General features: G+C 42.9%; 1 protein-coding gene and 1 non-coding gene across 3 annotated transcripts in view; both read right to left on the minus strand.

The window, feature by feature from the left end:
• Positions 1–7,948: 7,948 nt before the first annotated feature.
• The window catches only part of MYADM (myeloid associated differentiation marker), a 36,168-nt gene continuing 29,755 nt past the window's right edge, over positions 7,949–14,361 (minus strand). For both annotated transcript variants that reach the window (XM_040434759.1, XM_040434769.1), the window contains exon 2: positions 7,949–9,379. In XM_040434759.1, the coding sequence (XP_040290693.1) occupies positions 8,451–9,368 (918 nt within the window). In that variant the 5' untranslated portion in view covers positions 9,369–9,379 and the 3' untranslated portion in view covers positions 7,949–8,450. The remainder of the gene's footprint in view (positions 9,380–14,361) is intronic.
• LOC120987486 lies at positions 12,924–13,009 on the minus strand. The gene has a single exon (XR_005776083.1). It is a non-coding gene; the product is annotated as a small nucleolar RNA SNORD71 (small nucleolar RNA).

Raw genomic sequence — 14,361 nt, forward strand, 5'->3', positions numbered from 1 at the left:
TACTTTCACACAGATGGATCGCAGAAAAGCTTTTTCAGAGCTGAGTTTCGTGAAAACTCAGATCCGACAGTATATTCTAACACAGAGGCGTTCCCATGGTGATGGGGACGCTTCAAGTTAGAATATACTAAGAATTGTGTACATGACTGCCCCCTGCTGCCTGGCAGCACCCAATCTCTTACAGGGGGCTGTGATCCGCACAATTAACCCCTCAGGTGCCGCACCTGAGGGGTTAATTGTGCGTCTCATAGCCCCCTGTAAGAGATCAGGTGCTGCCAGGCAGGAGGGGGCACACCCCCCTCCCTCCCCAGTTTTAAATTCATTGGTGGCCAGTGGTCCCCCCCTCCCCTGTATTACTGTACATTCATTGGTGGCCAGTGGGCCCCCTCCCTCCCCTATATTACTGTACATTCATTGGTGGCCAGTGGGCCCCCCCTCCCTCCCCTGTATTACTGTACATTCATTGGTGGCCAGTGCGGCCCCCCTCCCTCCCCCTCCTAATTAAAATCCCCCCCTATCATTGGTGGCAGCGGAGAGTTCCATGGCAACCAGGACGCTACTGCAGTCTTGGTTGACATGGTTACTTAGCAATTTTTAGAAGCATTATACTTACCTGCGATGTCTGTGACCGGCCGGGCGCTCTTCCTACTGGTAAGTGACAGGTCTGTGCTATAAGCAATGCGCCGTACAGACCTTTCACTTACCAGTAGGAGGAGCGCCCGGCCGGTCACAGACAGCGAAGGTAAGTATAATGCTTCTAAAATTGCTAAGTAACCATGGCAACCAGGACTACAGTAGCGTCCTGGTTGCCATGGTTACCGATCGGAGTCCCAGCGATTAAACTGGGACACCGATCGGAACTCTCCGCTGCCACCAATGATGGGGGGGGGGGGAATTTTAATTAGGAGGGGGAGGGAGCCCACTGGCCACCAATGAATGTACAGTAATACAGGGGAGGGAGGGGGGGCCCACTGGCCACCAATGAATGTACAGTAATACAGGGGAGGGAGGGGGGGCCGCACTGGCCACCAATGAATGTACAGTAATACAAAGGAGGGAGGAGGGGCCGCACTGGCCACCAATGAATTTAAAACTAGGGAGGGAGGAGGGTGTGCCCCCTCCTGCCTGGCAGCACCTGATCTCTTACAGGGGGCTATGATACGCACAATTAACCCCTCAGGTGCCGCACCTGAGGGGTTAATTGTGCGGATCACAGCCCCCTGTAAGAGATCGGGTGCTGCCAGGCAGCAGGGGGCAGTCATATACTACGAACTGTGTACATTCTAACTTGAAGCGTCCCCATCACTATGGGAATGCCTCTGTGTTAGAATATACTGTCAGATATGAGTTTTCACGATCTAACTCAAATCCGATGGTATATTCTAACAGAGGCATTCCCATGGTGATGGGGACGCTTCAAGTTAAAATATACCATCGGATTGGAGAAAACTCCGATCCGATGGTATAATAGGGACTCCTGACTTTACATTGAAAGTCAATGGGGGACGGATCCGTTTGCAATTGCACCATATTGTGTCAACGTCAAACGGATCCGTCCCCGTTGACTTGCATTGTAAGTCAGGACGGATCCGTTTGGCTCCGCACAGCCAGGCGGACACCAAAACGACTTTTTCCTTCATGTCCGTGGATCCTCCAAAAATCAAGGAAGACCCACGGAAGAAAAAACGGACACGGATCACGGACCTACGGACCCAGTTTTTGCGAACTGCAAAAAAAAAAAAAAAGCGGTTGTGTGCATGAGGCCTAAATAGATGAAACGCGTAGGGACACATCTATTTATCTGAGCACTTATGTTTCCTAGCACTCTTTAAAAGGGATTCTGTCATGAGATTTTACCCCTATAACCTAAACATATGCTCAGGACCGGACTAATAAGAAAAATCCTAAGCTGGCCTTATTAAACTTCACTGTGGCTCTATTTGCCCAAAAAACTGTTTTTTATAACCTGTCAATCACTTACTTAAGGTGCCTAAGGGGAGGTCCGTTAATACAGGGTGCCCAGTCGCACCCCTTGCTGTTCGGTGCCCAGCGCCGCCTTCGCAATCCTACCCGTCCCTCTGCCGGATCCCGCGCCTGCGCACTAGGCTCAGCCTGATGCGCCGCGGACTCCTGGCAGTGGCTTCTTTGAGCGAAGTGACAGAATCTCTTTAACTATCAGTGGTAGGTCTCTACCCTTCTGGCCTTTCTGCAACATTATACACACGGACCAGACAGTGAGAAATCGGTGTGGCCACAGATTGTGGAATACAGTAGAATCCCCACTTTTCATCTGTGGGGACAGGAACAACCCGAATGGGTGTGAGATTCAAGCAAGGCCCTACCTGTACACATTCTCCAGTAAGAAGTGTATACCTTTATGAATGTTGGTTTATCCTTCTTAGGCACAAACACTTTCATGGTGAAGAAAAACTGCTATAAGAGGACATGGTTTTAAATTAGAGGGGCAAAGGTTTAAAAGTAATATCAGGAAGTATTACTTTACTGAGAGAGTAGTGGATGCATGGAATAGCCTTCCTGCAGAAGTGGCAGCTGCAAATACAGTGAAGGGGTTTAAGCATGCATGGGATAGGCATAAGGCCATCCTTCATATAAGATAGGGCCAAGGGCTATTCATAGTATTCAGTATATTGGGCAGACTAGATGGGCCAAATGGTTCTCATCTGCCGACACATTCTATGTTTCTATGGTAGGGAATTGTTTGTGGTACTGGCCCCGGAAGTGGTGGTGTCTATGAATAGAATTGTGGGCCTTTTGAATTTTAAGGTATAAAACATTAAAAGTTAAATTTTACTACTGCCCTTTTTTATTGTTTGGGTTTTTGTTTACTGCGGTAGTCCGCTAGGACTGTATTTGGTCTTGAAAGTGGAACAGCCTTTATGGTTGGATTTGTGTTGCTTGAGTTTGAAACAAGAATGCAATTTGAAATACTGTACATTAATATATTTATTAAAAATTAAAATAAGCACAGGTGTTTTTTTTAACATAAAAATATAAAATTGAATACAAAAACAAGCTTAGGTTTACACAGGTACAATACTGATAGAAAGGTGGCACTTTGGTACAGAAAGCACAGAGCATGCTGTTGATAGTGTGCAAAAATACATTTTTGTTTGTTTCTATGCATATTTCATTGCCATTGCATGGCTGAAAGCAAAAAAAACATTAATTCTATCAAGTCAAAAAGGCTACATGTGGACATTTTGCCTGAGAAAGAAATGCATATTTATTTGGTAATGAAAAAGTTTGTTGATGTTTTATATAAAGGAGCAGACAATGATTGATATGAAGGGTGTATCATTTCACACCACCTACACACATCAAACTAGGATTAAGTTCTATATAAAGGGTTAACAACTAAAACTGTATACCACTATTAAAGAGGCTCTGTCACCACAAAATGTGCAGTCTGCGGGTAGCAGGTTATACAGCAGGAGTAGCTGAGCTAATTGATATAGAGTTTGGTGAGAAAAGATTCAGCAAAACATATAATTTATATCTGTTTTCATTTCCCTGAACTTAAGACAACCCCCGTGTACCTCTATTAATGACTGACAGCTATCTCCGTATACACATTCACACAGAGAATTCTATTAATCACTGATAAGACCTACCCTGTGTACAACTGAAGTCCAAGAAAGCAGGGTAAAAGTTTTAGAGCTTCCCACAAATTAACTTCTGCTGTTGCTGGAGACGGAGTGAGGATCCATTCCAGCTTCCCTCAGTGTTCCGGTCCGCTTATATTGACTTCTAGCTGCCCCAGTGTGCTGTTCCTGCAGCCAGCAGTTTTCCTCAAGCCTGGTGTTTTAATGCAGGCAGTCTGTCAGTACTATACTGGTTCAGACTTCCTTCTCATACTTCTAGGCCAATCACCAGTGAGCCCTATCCTAATCCTTGTCCTTATGCTCAGCACAAATTGTGTGTAAAACAGTTTATGCTCAAAGCACATATATATAGGACTCAGAACACACATTGTCATGGCAGCAGAGGGAAGAGAAAATTGCAGGTTACAGAAGACAGTTTGTACTTACAACACACAGAATGATCCAGAACACAAAAAAAAAAAAAAAAACATGTGCACAGAGAGCAAAAACTACTTAAACTGATGCAGTCAGTCCAGGATGCTAATAAAATAAAACCAACACATGCAGAGGCATGTAAGCATTTCATAAATAAATTATATTATGACTGGAGTAAGAAATGCACTTACTATATACTGGAGGGAAGATGTGGCTGTCTTACACAAAAAACAGCAGCCTGAAATGATGAGCAGTCAGCAGTTTTCAAGCTATGAGCCTTGAATGAGGAAGGGGCCCTCTGCACTGAGCTCAGAAGCACAGCCAGTGAAGAAAGACACACCCATTAGCTCTCTCTACAATGGACCGGATTCACATAGTAACCGTGAGATGACAACAATTGCTAGAAGGGAGACCTCTAGTGGCAGAGATTGATTTCAAGGTTTTGTAGGGTGGATAGCATGAAAATTCTTAACCACAGTTATTAACACATTTGTTTAGCATAAACCACCGGTGGTGGCCTTTGAGAAGTTGTGGCCATCTAAATGTACAAAATGGACAAGGTTTACTGAATCTTTCCCCACAAACCTATATAATGAATCTGCTCAGCTTCTCCTGCTCTATAACATTTTTCTTGCAGATTGCACTGTGTTTTTGGCGACAGGTCCTATTTAATACATAATATCTGATTAATAAGACAAAATGATCTGAGCACTGCCTGGCCTTCTCTCATTCTACACTCAAATCGGTACCATTTAGACATGAGCTGAAGAACTGAGTAATCTGACAGACTGGTGACCAAGGAGGAGATATGCGACAAATGTACAAGATGCTCTTTGGCAGTAGTCAGGCCATTTTTCCCCCAATTTCAGCCGGATTTATCATTCAGACATTTCTAAAAATAAATGAAGGTGGAGAATCTCTGTAAGAATGTAAAAGACGCCTGAAGTTCAGTTACCTGGTCTGATTTTCTATGTTCTGATACACAGGTCATAGATTTTTATTCCAGTACTATACTATGTGGGATTTTTCAGCCACTTTAAAGGGAACCTGTCACCACGAAAATGCAGTGCAATATGCAGGAAGCACATTATAGAGCTGGAGGAACTGAGCAGATTCACATATAGTTTTGTAGGAAAGTCAATGTAACATATTTGATTCACCTTAATTCCTGCTTATTCTGGGCTTTGAAGTCAAGGAGATGGTCCCATCAGTGATTGACAGCTATCTCTGTATACACAGTCATAGAGAGAAGGCTGTTACTGATAGGACCGTCTCCTGGACTACAAAGCCCAGAATGAGCAGGAATTTCAGCTCCTCCAGCTCTATAACATGCTGTCTGCAGCTCAGATACCACGTTCAGTGTGACAGGTTCCCTTTAATGTCTAGAATGCAGAAGTTACATTACATAATCAATATTTTAAAGTAAATAATTTACCATTTTTAGCAAGTCTGATAGATCAAAGATTTTAAACACTATTTCGTTTCCCAGTACTATGACCACTAGACTTAATATAATCAGCTTTCTTGAAAATAATTACCATCCATTAACTGACATGTGCATGACATTCAGACAAAAACCAGCTCTGACTATATAAAATATTCCGCCGCACAAACAACTTCCTACAGGCGACAGACACTGCATGTAAATTATGATTCTTAGAACTTTTTAGAAGCTTTAGATCTCAGGAATACTGGTTCTTCTTAAAGAGACCTGGCTGAAATGGGAGTCTTACAGGCAGTGCTCCTTGGAAAAAGTATGCAGATTAAGCTGCCGTTTTGGCGGCTCGGATGTGGACCCATTCACTTCAAAGGGGCCGCAAAAGATGCGGACAGCACTCAGTGTGCTGTCCGCATCCGTGGCTCCGTTCCGCGGCCCAGATAAAAAAATATAACATGTCCTATTCTTGTCCGCGCTTTGCGGATAAGAATAGGCATTTATATTGCCAGCGCCCGTTCCGCAAATTGCGGAAGGCAACACGGACGGCTTCCGCGGTTGGCGGACCACAAAAAACGGCACAGCCGTGTGCATGAGGCCTAAAGGGGTTGTCCAGTATTCGAAAAACATGGCTGCTTTATCCCAAAAACAGCACCACTCTTGTCCACAGGTTATGTGCGGTATTGCAGCTCTGCCCCAATGACTCCAATGAAGCCGAGCTGCAATACTAGACACAACCTATGGACAGAGGTGGTGCCGTTTTTGTAAGAAAGTAGCCATGCGTTACTAATCCTGAACAATCCTTTTAGGGCTCAGGGACACAAGGTATTTTTTTTCCGGCCTGTATGAGGAACCATTCACATCAATGGGGCCGCAAAAAAAAAAAAAAAAAACGGAAAATGACTCAGTGTGCATACTGTGTCCATTAAGAGGGCAGGACATTTCATTCCACAAAATGCGGAACACACATGGCAGTTATCTGTTTACGGGATCCACAATTTGCAGACTGCTAAAACGGCAACGGCCATGTGCATGAGGCCTTCATTCTAAAGTCCCAAGTCGCGTATCAAGGTTCTTTTATGGGTCAGACAAAAGGCAACTGCATGTACCTCCAACAGGTGGCAGTAGAGAAACAGTGTGATGCCTTCTGGAGTAGAGCTCATTTTCATACCTAATATACGTATAAGGTCATCATACGGTCTAATATAAAATGAAGCAACTTTTTCTCAGAAAAATAAGTAGGATTTTTGTGATAGATATTTACTTAAGTATTCGAATGTAACAATCTAAAAATGCTCTACAATAATCATCTGCATTAATATACATGTATAAATGTATAATACAACAGCTTTTTTTCTCAAAGCTCAAGCTGTAATGCAAAAAACTGAAAACCCATTTTCTTTGGTAAATTAATGAAAGTCCCATATTACAAACAATGGAATAAAACTACAGTCCGGCTAACTCTCCGGCTCAAATAAAATGACCCATGTTCAAAGTCCGAAATACCTACCACTATCGTCGCAACACTGCCCCGAGCCAGAAATGCTTGCTCAGCCAATCACTGGCCATGATTGGCTGAGCGGGGATTTTCTGTGTATTGAGTGAGACAGGGCCAGGAAATAAGGACCTGGGCAGCGATGGGGATAGATGAGGTAGTGCTGCTGTTTTTATTTTTTTAACCCACTCTGATCCCGAAGCCAATTTTTACTCACTGGAAGACCCCCTTTATATTACATTACATTGGCAGTATTTACATTTCCCTTTCAAAAACAATTTGCATGATTAAAGTGTCAGAGTTTTCCAAAAACTTTTCAGAAGTCTTACCGACAAAGGCTTTGATCTGTGGGGGCCTGAGTGCTGAGACCCCCATGAATCACTATAATCAGGAAAGGGAAGCGCTCACATACAGTAGTGTGCTCTCCCTCATCGTTTCAAAGGATGGAATAGAGATGGGCCCATAGACTTCTATTGAGCTCATCTCCAGCAGTGAGGAAAGAAAGCGCGATACACATGGGGTCCTCTGTCCTTATTCTCACGATTGGTGAGGTCTCAGCACACAGATTCCCACCGATCAAAACTTTTGAAATCTCTTTATGACGGTATAGCTCAGTGACCCATCAATGGAATTTAATAATAAATGGGCGCCTGTCAGCAGATTTGTACCTATGAAACTGGCTGACCTGTTACATGTGCGCTTGGCAGCTGAAGTTCTGTGTTGGTCCTATGTTTCGAAAAAAAATATTTTTAATATATGCAAATGAGCCTCTAGGAGCAACAGGAGCGTTACCATTACACCTAGAGGCTCTGCACTTTGTCTGACAGGGCCAGGCAATGAAAAGGTCATCACACCTGGCCCTTTCAATCAAAGTGCAGAGGACGCGGCAGGTGCAGAGAGAGCAGAGCCTCTAGGTGTAATGGTAACGCTCCTGTTGTTCTTAGAGGCTCATTTGCATATAATAAAACATCATTTTCTCAGCAATGTGGACACATATGAACCTGGGACCAACACAGATGCCTTCAGCTGCCAAGTGCACATGTAACAGGCCAGCCAGTGTCATAGCTACAAATCTGCTGACAGATGCCCTTTAAGATGTAAAACACATTTGTCTTTCAAAAGGCATTACGTGTGTACAATAAAATGATTTGGGGAAAAAGTCCCTAAGGGTCTGTGATTAACTGTGTTCTACACAACAAGAAGAAGCAAAACTCGTAACCCACTGAAAAGCAACTAAATGGCCATCTTAAACTAGTGCAGTGCATTGAAACTTGTGTGAGAAGATGCAGTGTGGAGAGTAAGGAAATCAGGATGACCCGACTGGAATAAGGTCACATGATCCTTTGTTAAAATAAAAATCATCATAAAACAAAACCTTCGATATATGTTACATAACGTAAAGAAGTAGCTAACCTTCAGACAAGTGTTCTTTTCTGGAATTATTACAGCAAGCATGAAGAGGGCTGGGTGAAACCCTGATCTTTTAATAAACTGTGATGAATACAAGTCTTGCAGAATGCACCAGATCACTAATGTAAACTAAAAGATTGATACCTGTCAGAACAGCAATGGCGACACTTTTATCGTAAGCACATAGTTCGTATTGACGAGAACCACTGCAGTAACCAGGCCTTGCCCTATCACCACCGTGCTTGGCATCAAACTTGTAGATGGGCCAGATGATCAAGGCAGTAACATAAAGGAGAACTGCAAGGAGGGCGTAAGCACTGAGGAACTTCTCAAAAGCAATGGGCAACCAGCTTGTGCACTCTCCGACACACATAATAATGACCAGAACAGAAATGATAAAACAGATACAGTAAACGGACAAACACCATTTCAGTGCCTCATGTGAATACATAGATGGATCTGAAATAAAGACAAAAATGACACAGGCAATGTAGCTTTCTATGACTTTCAGAAGTCCAGGAACAGTCGCCATGTACCCAGAAACTTCTCCTGGCTGAGCTCTGGTCAAGGACACTTCAATGATATAGGCCAAAGTGGCAAGGCAGGAAAACACCGTGGCCACGATTTCATAGGTGCGTCGACTACCGCCATGGCTTTTGTCTTCCAGATAGTACAGTGGGTAAAGGATGGAGGCAGACAGGCACATCAGGACAGCAAACATCGCAAAAGTGATTGGAAAGTTCTTCCAGGACACCGGCATCCGGTTCTGAACTCCGGCAAATTCCACAATGATTATTATTATTGTAACTACGAAACAGAAACACCAGGAGAACATGCACAATTCTCCAACTCGGCCACTCCAAATTCCATTGTGGACAACCAAGCTGAAGGTAACACAGACAAAGATGGCTGCAAGAATGCGCACAATCCCGACAGGTGACCTTAAGGTCTGGGTGTTGCCCACCACCACGGTCCTCTTTTGGACTGGCATGGTTGATGTACCTACCAAAAGAAAAACACAACTGATTACTACATAGCATCGGATGAAAAGGGACTACAATAGAGGATCTCAACTAGAAATTAGATCCTCACACTAGTAAAAGTCAGTTCATTCTAGAGTCGAGCTGTCAGGTGCGAGTAGGTCTATGCGGCTGTAGCCTTCATATATTCTACTGATAAAGCACATACATTTTAAGGCTACTTTCACACTAGCATTTTGGCTTCCGTTTGTGAGAACCGTTCAGGCCTCTCACAAGCGGTCCAAAACGGATCAGTTTTGCCTTAATACATTCTGAATGGATAAGGATCCGCTCAGAATGCATCAGTTTGCCTCCGTTCTGCTCTGGAGGCGGACACCAAAACGCTGCCTGCAGCGTTTTGCTGACCGTCTGACGAAACGGAGCCAAACTGACACAATTTGGCACAATAGAAAATGGATCCGTCTCCCATTGACTTTCAATGGTGTTCAAGACAGATCCGTCTTGGCTATGTTAAAGATAATACAAACGGATCAGTTCTGAATGGATGCGTTTGTGCAGATCCATGACGAATCCGCACCAAACGCAAGTGTGAAAGTAGCCTAACATGTACATTGAGCATATTCTATACTGATACAGCATATACGCTATAGAATCAGTAAATAGTATTTACAGGCTACAGGGTGAGATTTATTAAAACTGGTGTAAAGTAGAACTGCCCTACTCGCCCACAGCAACCAGATTACAACTTTCATTTTTCAGAACTTCTTTGTTAAAATGAAAAGTGGAATCTGATTGGTTTCTATGGGCAACTAAGCTAGTTCTACTTTACACCAGTTTTGATAAATCTCCCCATATATGCTTCAGTATGCTTTTTAGTACGCCCTCTAAGGCCTCATGCACACGACCATAGGCGTTTTGCTGTCTACAAACTGCAGATTCGCCATTTTCTTTTCCCCCTTCAATCGAAATGTCCTATTCCTGTTCGCAAAACGGACAAGTATAGGACATGTTCTAGTCTATTTTGAAGGACTTTGCACAGAGTGCGGTCCGCTTATTTTTCGACCCCATTGAAATGAATGATAAGGGCCAAAAATATGGCTGTGTGCATAAGATTCTTATAATAAGCTAGATACTGCAACATACATCATTCATCATCATCATCATCATCATACAGCAGAATTTTACATTATTTGTTAAGACAAAATGAAGCCAGGTTCTGCTTCTCTAACCCCGGGGATCAGCTGTTATCCCAGGGAAAGGCACATCTGGCCAGACAGTAGCTGCTGCAGGGGAAATGCAGCATTGAACAGTGACAACACAAACCTATGTGTGTGTAATTTATATATATATATATATATATATATATATATATATTAGTTCAATACAAAAAGTTAAGAATAGAGTGTCAGAATCATTACTATAGCATTGGCATTATATCAGGGTATCATCATATTTCGCTTTCTATGACTGTACAGACACATTATTTAACTAACATTTCTTTGAGCAGAAAGTACATCTACGGTACAACTTTTCGCCTACTTTAACCCTTTCATGACCAAGGGTCATTGATGCCCCAGTGTCCAGGTCAAAATTTACAAATCTGACATGTGTCACTTTATGTGGTAATTGCTTTGGAACACTTATTTATCCAAGCCATTCTGAGATTGTTTTCTCGTGACATATTGTACTTCATGATAGTCATAAATTTGAGTCAATATATTTCACCTTTATTTATGAAAAAATCCCAAATCTACCAAAAATTTTGAAAAATGCACAATTTTCTAAATTTTAATTTCTCTGCTTCTAAAACAGAAAGTCATACCTAAAAAAAAATATTTATTACTCAACATTTCCCATATGTCTACTTTATGTTGGCATCATTTTGGAAATGTCATTTTTTTTTTTTAGGACGTTAGAAGGCTTAGTAGTTTAGAAGCAATTCTTCAAATTTTACGAAAATTTCCAAAACCCACTTTTTAAGGACCAGTTCAGGTCTGAAGTCACTTTGTGGGACTTACATAGTGGAAACCCCCCATAAATGACCCCATTGTAGAAACTACACCCCTCAAGTTACTCAAAACTGATTTTCCAAACTTTGTTAACCCTTTAGGTGTTCCGCAAGAATTCAAGGAAAATGGAGATGAAATTTCTAAATTTCACTTTTTTGGCAGATTTTCCATTTTATTACATTTTTTTTCTTTAACACATTGAGGTTTAACAGCCAAACAAAACTCAATATTTATTACCCTGATTCTGCGGTTTACAGAAACACCCCACATGTGGTCATAAACTCATGTAAGGGCGCACGGCAGGGCGCAGAAGGAAAGGAACGCCGTATGGATTTTGGAAGGCAGATTTTTTATTGCTCTATATTAATTTTTTTGTGAGGCAAGGTAACTTTTTTTTCTTTTTTTACAAGATTCATCTGACAGGGTAGATCATGTGCCATTTTTATAGAGCAGGTTGTTACGGACTCAATGATATCAAATATGTCTACTTTCTTTGTTTGTTTCAGTTTTACATAATAAAGCATTTTTGAAAAAGAAATTATGTTTTTGTGTGTCCATTTTCTGAACGCCATATGTTTTTTATTTTTCTGACGATCGTCTTGTGCAGGGGCTCGTTTTTTGCAGAAAGAGTTGAGGTTTTTATTGGTACCATTTTTGGGTACATAGGATTTTTTGATCATTCATTATTACACTTTATGGGGCAAGGTGACCAAAAAAATTGGCTGTTTTGGAACAGTTTTTATTTATTTTTACAGCGTTTATCTGAGGGGTTAGGTCATGTGACAGTTTTATAGAGCAGATCGTTACGGACGTGGCAATACCCAATATGTATACTTTTTCTTATTTATTTAAGTTTTACACAATAATAGCATTTCTGAAACCAAAAAAAATGATGTTTTAGTGTCTCCATAGTCTGAGAGCCATAGCTTTTTTATTTTTTGGGCGATTGTCTTAAATAGGGTATCATTTTTTGCGGCATGAGGTGACGGTTTGATTGGTACTATTTTGGGGGTCATAAGCCTTTTTGATCGCTTGCTGTTGCACTTTTTGTGATGTAAGGTGACAAAAATAGCTTTTTTTTTTTACACAGTTTTTTTTTTTTATGGTGTTTATCGGACGGGGTCTATCATGTGATATAATTATAGAGACGGTCGTTACGGACGCGGTGATACCTAATATGTGTATTTTTATACTTTTTTATACTATCGTCCACAAATAAATGAAAAAAAAACATAAGGGGTAAAATTGGTGACGTCCACAATTTCTTTTTTTAATTTTACATTTTTATTTATTTATTTTTACTTTTATTAATTATTTTCACTTTTTTTTTTTATCAAGTCCCTCTTGGATCTTGAAGATCCAGTGGGGCTGATGGCTGTACTATACTTTGAAATGCTCTTGCATTGCAAAGTATAATACTATCAGATGCCGTGTAGGTGGCAACACTGGACGCTTTTGCCATGGCAACCATCGGGCGCTGCCATCGCAGCGCGGCAGCCCCGATGGTGGAGAGAGGGAGCCCCCTCCCTCTATTAACCCCATGGATGCCGCTGCATATATGGGGTTACAGCAGAGTGTCAGCATAGAGATGACACTCTCTGCTGATGGCGGCGGCTCAGGAATGGAGCCGCCGCCATCACACACAGCAGAGGGACCGCATCGGAGGCAGGGGGCAGCCTTGAAAAGGGGGGCAGGGGGGTACGGCCAGCATTGAGGGAGGCCGAGGCAGCGCAAATGGGGGCAGGAGGAATGTATGGGGAGGGGGCGGACCGCATCAGGGCAGACTGCAGGAATGTGGATGGGAACGGGGGAACTTCATAAGGGGCAGGCGGGGACAAGGGGCGGCTTGGAGGCGCACAGATACGGGGTGGCACGAGGACACTACCTGATTTCAGGCTCTGATCTGCAGAGCGCAGATCAGAGCCTGAAACCGGCATTCTTTTTTACTGCCGCGATCCAATTGGTTAGTCTGCACAGACTAACCAATCGGATCGATTGCCGGCAAGGGGCCACTCTGATTGGTCCCTTGCCGGCATTACTGAACTGTATGCTGTCCGTGACAGCAGCAGGACAGGGGCAGAAGCTTTAATCAAGGCGCTTTGCAGCGCTTGGATTAAAGAGCTGGCTTGAGGTTTATACACGTGGTAGCTGCACGGGGCATGTGCAAATATCACGTATATAAACGGATTGCAGTCGGGAAGGGGTTCCCTGTTCCAGACACATGACGTACCGGTACGGCATGATGTCCTGGTACTTAAGGACACATGACGTACTGGTACGTCATGTGTAGTTCCGATCACCGTCGCCCGGTGATCGGAACAAGGTGCCTGCTCAAATCATTGAGCAGGCACCCGGGGACAATGCGCGGCGGGTCCTGTGACCCCATCGTGTCGGCGATCGCCGCAGGTCAATTCAGACCTGCGGTTTGCGGCTTTTGCATGTTGCGGCAGCGGCGCCATCGGGTCCCCGTGCGGCTGTAGGGGGGTACCTGATGGCATGGAAGGCATCGGCGCTGCCTTCCAGTGACGAGCCTGTGAGATCCAGCCCCCTGGATCTCACAGGTCGGAAGCTGTATGAGTAATACACACTAATACTCATACAGCCAATGCATTCCAATACAAAAGTATTAGAATGCATTGTAAAAGTGGATTAGACCCCCACAAGTTGAAGTCCCAAAGTGGGACAAAAAAGATAAGTGAATAAAAAAAGTAGAAAAAATAGTTTCCCCCCAAAAAAATAAGTTTCAAGTAAAAATAAACAAAAACGTCATTTTCCCCAAATAAAGTAAAAAAAAAAAAAAACTGTGCTAAATAAGGGTTCTTTCACACTTGCGTTATTGTCTTCCGGCATAGAGTTCCGTCGTCGGGGCTCTATGCCGGAAGAATCCTGATCAGGATTATCCTAATGCATTCTGAATGGAGAGAAATCCGTTCAGGATGCATCAGGATGTCTTCAGTTCCGGAACGGAACGTTTGTTGGCCGGAGAAAATACCGC

The sequence above is a fragment of the Bufo bufo genome, chromosome 1, assembly GCF_905171765.1.
Source record: "Bufo bufo chromosome 1, aBufBuf1.1, whole genome shotgun sequence".
NCBI classification, from domain to species: Eukaryota; Metazoa; Chordata; class Amphibia; order Anura; family Bufonidae; genus Bufo; species Bufo bufo.